The 7,592-nt window shown below is 33.4% G+C and overlaps 2 protein-coding genes across 2 annotated transcripts; both read left to right on the top strand.

Moving 5' to 3' along the window:
• Nucleotides 1-923: 923 nt before the first annotated feature.
• LOC134231113 (uncharacterized) lies at nucleotides 924-2,230 on the top strand. Its single transcript, XM_062713037.1, has 3 exons — nucleotides 924-1,043; nucleotides 1,198-1,252; nucleotides 1,624-2,230. Exons 1-3 carry the CDS (start codon nucleotides 943-945, stop codon nucleotides 2,158-2,160), a joined length of 693 nt encoding a protein of 230 aa, XP_062569021.1. The 5' UTR covers nucleotides 924-942; the 3' UTR covers nucleotides 2,161-2,230.
• A 2,256-nt stretch (nucleotides 2,231-4,486) lies between these two features.
• LOC134231102 (neuronal acetylcholine receptor subunit beta-4-like) lies at nucleotides 4,487-5,801 on the top strand (the record flags this gene model as incomplete). The annotated part of the gene is made up of 1 exon (XM_062713027.1): nucleotides 4,487-5,801. A coding segment is annotated over exon 1 (1,315 nt), but the record flags the coding sequence as incomplete, so codon positions are not given.
• Nucleotides 5,802-7,592: the final 1,791 nt, after the last annotated feature.

Here is a 7,592-nt window from a genome sequence, read left to right as displayed (position 1 = left end):
AAATTTGCATATGAAGTTACAGTATCGCAAAGTAGGGATTTGTCAATGCAAAGGAACATTAGTAATCCGCAAACATATCACATATAAAATCCAAAAAGAAGAATAATACAGAAATTACAAGAAACGAAATATCTGCTTGATATCAAATTTATTATATGAGTTAAATCAAGATAAAAGTAATGTTTGATGACTTTTTATAATCAATTTACATGATTATACAAGACACAAATGGACCTTTTAAATTTTATTTCAATATCATGTTTCATTTTGATAACCGTTACATGTATCACAAAATTTTCAGTCTATCATATGTTTATTAAGCAAATTAGATAACGGATAAGAAACATAATGTAAACAGAACTGATGAGAAAAAAATGCATGTTAAGCACTACCTCAACTTTCTCGTGCATTAAATAGAAATGACAAAAAAGACAATCCTTAATTGATAGGACAAAATGTTAAGTGCAATCAATTCCTTAAAAATCCAATGTTTTTGAACCTTATATTGTATCTCACTATATGAAATGAATTAAACAAACCGATCATAAACTTTCGTGATATTTCTTTACACTGACCAAAGGTGGAATGTTTTATGGGATTTCAATGAATCTATTTATGCCCACCTGAAATCGATAAATATCTGATATGACCCGTAAACAGGTAGTGCAGTAAATAGAGGGAGTGTTATTTAGTTTTATTTGGGCTATTTAAATGGACCTTTAACTTTTAAAACTATATGCCACATTTAAAGAAAGATGAAAATGACACATAACGATGTTTCTCCGAAATCATAATCGGATTGCTTTTGAAAGGTCGTGAGCCACAGATCAATTTTTTTTTTTCACCCACTTCACATAAACGGAAGCTTTGGGGGAAAATTAACAGGAACAGGTCCGTTATAAAAGTCTGGTATAAGGCTGGACAGATATTGTGCTGTTTTTAATGGCGTCCGTAGTAGTAATCGGAGGGGTTTTAGGAGGCCTGACTGGACTGTGTGTTATCATTACTGGATTCCTACTTGTATATTGTTTGTATCTTAAAAGGTTAGTGATAACTGAAAAACACAAAAGTGTAAAATTATTTCTCACATGAAATGCTTATTTCCTTTCTGCGTTTTAAGGAAAGAAAAAAATAATAATTGTTACATGTAAATATCCGGTAAAAATAAATACATATTATGCATGTTTATCATTTTAGAAAGATGCCAAAGAATATTGACGAGGACACTAAAAATCCAGAATGTGATTATTTCGTACGTTTTAGATTTCATTGTTAATCTATTTATGATCTTTGTTTTTTCTCTGTTGTTGCTTTTTTCCTTTGATAAACGAAACTTAAATTAACAATTATTTATATTTATCAAGCGATAATAGATAGGTATGAATCTTTTTCCCGATATTTTTTTATTATAGCATAAACAACCTGTTATGTATTCTTTAAGACTTTTAAGGGATTATGAATTAAATGTTTTTTCTTCTTTGAACAATGTACGTAAATGAAAGAAGCAGGTTTTTTTTTATTTAAATACAAATAGTATTGAAGGTGATGCTTACATGTCTGCGTTGATTGACCAGAAGAATGAAATGATTATTTTGATATTTCTATACATTATTTGAATTATAGGAAGCCATAGATTTCAAAAGGATAAGAGAAAATAGATCACAAGAACAAAGAAATCACATTAATCCACCCAATTCATCTTTACTGAAACAGACTAAAATTGTGTCTAAAGAGTTAGTTATAGATGATGTTGAATATTATAATACCATGCCCAAGCAGAGTAAGACATTAAACGGACATGAAAGAAGTGAAAAGAATGGTGAAGTTAAACAACATATGGGTGGTACAGGAAGTAAGATAGAAACAGGAAGCCATCGAATTTATACGCATGAGGACTCTATGACGGAATTTGAAGCAAATGAATATTTTGTGTTAGAAAGGGAGAATACAACGGTGTCGTGTCAAAAAGTAAAAGGCAAAGAGGCGAAAAACAAGGTAAATAGGGAGCAAACAACCCCTTCTGGAGAAAAAATAGAAGCTGCATCATTTACAGACAAAGAGGAAAACTATTATATTAATCAACGTTCAGATAGGAATTCCGAGCATGTAAAGGAAGAAATAACTAATGCTGACATGTATTTTGTTTTAGAGAAGTGTTAAATTTATGCAGAGAATGACACTTTAATCTAATGCCATGCAATACATACGTTATTGAGATGTATCATATAGGTAGATGATAGGTGCTACATATGTATATTGTAATTATTATTTTTATGTACTACTTTTTTTTAAAACTATTTTGAGTGAACATGTAATAAGTATTTTGTGTTTTCTTATTCTCTCTGTTCATCTTTTTTTCTGTAGATGTATATGTACATATATGTACATAAAATACAAGGACATGTTCAAACTCTGACTGTTTACGTTGAATTATTCAGACAATTTTGATTCTTATGCCCTGTTCACATGCAGAGCTTAATTCGCATTAAACGTAAATTGCTGCGAATTAAATTTGAACCGCGTTCATACGGGGAGTTTAATGCGAATTAGTTAAGTTCGAATTAATTAACTACGCATTAAATTACTTCGCATTAGCTCCGTGTGAACGCTAAGCGAAGCTAGTTCTTATAAAATTTTAAGGCATGCGTAATGGCAAAATTAAGTCAAATACCACATCTCGGTGGTAAGCTTTCGGTACTTGTGCTATTTTTGAGTGAAAAACTAAGGAAAATTGTGTTAATCCCTGAAATGTGTGTACACACACTGTGACATTATGTCAAATGCATCTGCTTCTGCATAAGGTGACGTGTTTGCAAATGACGTAAAAATAGCTGTACTGACTGTAATAAAATTATAATTCGCATTAGTTTACTTTGCTTTAGCTGCTGTGTGAACGGAATTTAATTCGCATAAATTTGATTCGCATTAGTTTACTTTGCATTAATTTATTGCGAATTAAACTCGTCTTGTGAACAGGGGACTAGATGCATGTTTTCTCCCATGTTTATGTAAGTAATGATTTATATAGGGCACAAATTATTGTCCTGTTCACACGGAGAGTTTAATTCGAATTAAACGCAAGGTACTGCGAATTAGCTTCACTTAGCGTTCACACGGAGAATTTAATGCGAATTAGTTTAATGCGAATTAATTTACTGCGCATTAAATTACTTAGTATTAATTCCGGGCGAACGCTATGTACAGTAAGGCCATAATTGAATCACAGGACACATGTTGGTGGTTAGATTTGGGTATCTGTGCTGTATTTAGTTTAAAAATCAAGGGAAAGTATGTTAATCATTAAAATTAATGTATACCTATATCCAGTATGATTCTTTATCAAACGGATGGCTCTGCATACATGACGTCATTTACAAATGACATGATAACAGCTTTACTGAATAGCCTTTTTTGTAGAAATAGAATTTTAATTCGCATTAGCTTACTTCGCTTTAGCTGTCTTGTGAACGCATTTTCAATCGTATTATTTTAATTCGCGTTAGTTTACTTCGCATTAATTTACCGCGAATTAAACTCTCTATGTGAACAGGACATATATTTGGGGCGGGGGAAATCAACAAAAATCATTCTATAAAACAGAAAAGTTATTAGTCCTATAAGTTTAACATGTAAATTGTATAGAAAGAGGCAACCCCACGTCTTGTCGAACGACTGAAATACTCTACAGTGGTGTCATCTCTATATGAATGAAGAATTATCGAGAGGCAAAATTTTTTTTAAAAATCCACTTCATTACAGTGGTTAATAAAGGGCAGCATATTTTATTAAAAATGTAACGTGGTGAGTGCAAAAATTATTCATTTAAATGTCAAATATCCCAAGCATCATTTTCTAACATATAACACTCTGGCATAAAATTTGAATTTTTAGCTTAGGCGTTTTATACCTGAAAGAAAAATGAGCCGATTTTCTTTAACGTTGCAGCTAAGCTGTATGCCCGTGGCGGACTATTGTTTTGATAATGTACGGAAGTTAGTCAATTTACGCATCGTGTGATATTTCAAACAGCATCATTAAAATATCAGTGGTGTTTTGAAGTTTAATGAAATCTTTTAAGAATGCAAAAGATATAAAAGTTTAAAGCCATTGATGAGCAAAGAATATATAGTGACAGTCTTTACGATGCAGATTTCTGTTTTGAACTTTTTAATAGAAGATCATTAGGTTAAATCAATACCCTTATGTCATACACTTATTTGAAATACAGGAAGGTACAAGGAAAAAATACAACACTTTTCAGGATATTAAAGTCTTTGTGGATTTTAATAAGATAAAAACTACGACAATTACTGTATAACAAGTTCCGCACACAGCTGAGTCTCGCATCATTAGCTGGGTTGTTATGCTCTTGCTGCGTAGTCATTGTTGACAATTGTCATGCCAATCAGAAGGGTTTCAAAAAATTAAAATCACTTGGTACTTTGGTTTGAAAAACTCTGTTTCACTAATTCAGTGACAAAACATCATGACCCCTTGGAAGACAATATTCTTTGTAGTTCTGATTCTGCGTACTTCTTTCTGTGCTGACGTTAGATTGCTGGAGAAGAAGCTACTCCAGAACTACAGCTCCATTATCAAACCCCGACGTGACCAAACGCAATCGGTACTGGTCAATCTTACCTTCACAATGAACTCACTTAGGAACGTTGAGGAACGGTATCAGTATATAACCTTTATGGGCTGGTTCATTGTCACGTGGTTCGACGATTTCCTGTCGTGGAATGAAAAAGAGTTTGTTGGACTTAAATCAGTGAATATTCCTTACACCAAAGTATGGGTCCCCGACATCAGTCTGTACTTTTCGGAGACCAACACGCACGATCTGGGTGTGAATCCTTTTGTTTCTGTTTATTCTAACGGTTTGGTGCTCTGGTATCCCGGCGACCATTACACGGTGGAATGTCTGTTAGACATTCAAAAGTTTCCGTTTGATAAGCAGGCATGTGAACTGCGTATCGCCGCTTGGCAGACCACAGATTGGATGCAGAAACTGGTTCCTAAAAGAAGACCAAATGAAATGAAACAGATATCAGAAAATGGAGAATGGGAATTCATTAAAACTGATTTAAGGTCTGTCTTTGTCCCAGAATTCAACATGACGGAAGTAAGGTACACTTTATTTTTAAAGAGACGGCCGTTATATGCTTTGGTAAGTACGGTGTTCCCGGTTGTTTTGTTAGCCGCGCTCAATTCTCTAGCTTACAGTTTGCCTGTGACATCAGGCGAGAGAATGACTTATTGTTTGACCATATTATTGGCTTTTACCGTATTTCTTACACTCTTTGAAGAAAATATGCCAAGAAAATCAACAAATATTCCCTATCTGTCTTTGTATCTTTGTGCCCACTTGATTTCTAGCGTACTTTCCATATTCATTTCGATCATTGTCATTCGAAGCAGTCACATGATCATCAAAGCAGCAGACATGTTACCAATCCAAACTGAGGATGTTCATCCGCATGCATTTGAAAATAAAGGGTTCGAGCATACACCACAAAAAACTGGTCATCATTCACTTAAAGATCACGGTCATGACAAAAATTTCAACATGGAATCCAAGAATCTTGAACATGATAGAAATGATCCGGAAGTGGGAATCGATGCCATGGAAAGCGAAAATTCCCACGAGAAAGATGGCGTTCATGAAAGTCAATCTGACGGTGATAGTACATTATTGAAGTCCTGTCGATTGATAGAAGATAACGCCATACACAACAGACTTGATCGCCTAATGCTGAGATTGAGCGTCTCATTTACACTGTTAAGTACCGTTGCACTGGGTTTGTTGTTTTGTTTTTGAATTGACGAAGATTCAGCATACAGGTGTCTATTTCAGAAGAAAATACGAATCCCTGTGCATCGATGCAGAGTATGTTAAAGAATTCAACCAACAAAAATGGATTACATAATTATTTATTATACTTTCATGTTAAATACTAAAATCTGATTGGTTTAGACGCAGTTAACAATCCGTTCGATTACCCTGAGCCTTAGCAACACACGTGACAACGGGTAACACAACGGTAATGCCACATGCGTGGAAATTATGCGCGTACGGTTCACCGTAGAATTCTCAAAACGTCAGTTGCGCGTTTGAAAGAACCGGAATTAACTTGACGTCAATAAAAGCTTGCGTCCGATAAAGCTTACTTGAAAACAACAAACGACAGACGATACATGCTTGAGAGTGTAGGAAACATGCTTGCGAGCCAGAAATAACGAAGCTTTATATGATAAATGACTCTAATTCGAGTATCAAACAAACAATAAGGAGATTAGTGAACCGGTGAGTGTGAAATCTTTCTATACATGAACGTAAAGACGATCGACGGTTTTTTTTTTTTTTGCTGACGTCCTTAATCAATAAGACATTCAGTATAATAAAATAAATGGTGCCTGTTTTGGAGGGTAACATTTGAAATTGACACCCCTCGGAAAACCATTGTCAACCTCCGCTGACGCGTCGGTTGACAATGGTTTTCCTTGGGGTGTCAATTTCAAATGTTACCCCCCAAAACAGGCACCATTTATATAATGTTATGTTCTTCTTAAAATTTGAATTTTTTAAATGTTAAATAGAAAAAGTTCTTTAAGATAAGAAGTATATCATCAACAAACATTTTAATAAAATCGTCGTTAAATAATACTCCATATTTTCTCACATCTCCAATGCATATCGTTTTCTGCACTATGTTAATATATCAAGGGGGCCGACTATAGTTTCCATTGCGCAATATTTCGCGCATCATAGTAAAATGAAACGTATTTACTGTTTTAATGCAACTTTTTTCGCTTTATTATTAAAATTAAACAAAATTAGGAAATGATAGGTATAAAAATGTAATTTCAATTTGATATAACTGATTGTTTTAACCCATTTTACAATTGATAGGTAGGTTGACGTCGTTGCAGTGTGTTTTTGACGTTATGATAATCTGTAGCTCTTAAAGAAAGGGGTAATAAAAATATTATTGAAGAAAAAGTAATAAACATACGCTCTTGAAATTTAAAAACATAGAAATTTGAGAATATCTCCAATATTTTTATTATGTTTTCATGTGAATCCATTGTGTACGTCGTATTTTGTAATACTCTATAAAAATAGGAAAATTTGCTAATATTTTGCATTTTGAGATGCCCCCTTTGGTAACAAGACGGTAGAATTTTGTGTTTCTTGCATATATTGTATAATATAGCATTACTCATCAAATATAGTTTGAACAAAATGTCTATTGTAGTATTTGTATAATTTGCTTTAGAGTGCTAAAAATTGGCATTTTCCTATATAATCCTATAGTAAATGTACCTGTATTTTGAGATGGTCCCTCAAAAATACCTGGACGGTAGATTTCCCCCAAACTTTGCATGTACACTGAAGTTAATGTAAGTTATATATGGTATAAAAATGAAGAGTTTCACTGTTGTAGTTTTCACACAATAAAACTATAGTCGGCCCCCTTAAATCAAAATATTTTGTGTGCTAATTATAATGGATGGTAGTAAAATAAAAGTGGTGTAGCTACATTCTCTGTTTAGCTTAATATTGTGTTCCAAAAATTCTGTCAGACTAT

This window comes from Saccostrea cucullata, unplaced genomic scaffold (genome assembly GCF_032062105.1).
Source record: "Saccostrea cucullata isolate Sc308-1 unplaced genomic scaffold, CSIRO_AGI_Scuc_v1 ctg22613, whole genome shotgun sequence".
Classification (NCBI taxonomy): domain Eukaryota; kingdom Metazoa; phylum Mollusca; class Bivalvia; order Ostreida; family Ostreidae; genus Saccostrea; species Saccostrea cuccullata.
Note: the sequence above shows the minus strand (reverse complement) of the source record. Positions and strands in the feature narration are given on the sequence as shown.

What these genes read in the sequence shown, in the direction of transcription:
- LOC134231113 (XM_062713037.1), top strand. Translation starts at nt 943, where the DNA reads ATGGCGTCCGTAGTAGTAATCGGAGGGGTTTTAGGAGGCCTGACTGGA. An exon ending in TATTGTTTGTATCTTAAAAG is followed by an intron (nt 1,044 to 1,197) that starts GTTAGTGATAAC and finishes TTATCATTTTAG; the next exon opens with AAAGATGCCAAAGAATATTG. An exon ending in ATCCAGAATGTGATTATTTC is followed by an intron (nt 1,253 to 1,623) that starts GTACGTTTTAGA and finishes TTTGAATTATAG; the next exon opens with GAAGCCATAGATTTCAAAAG.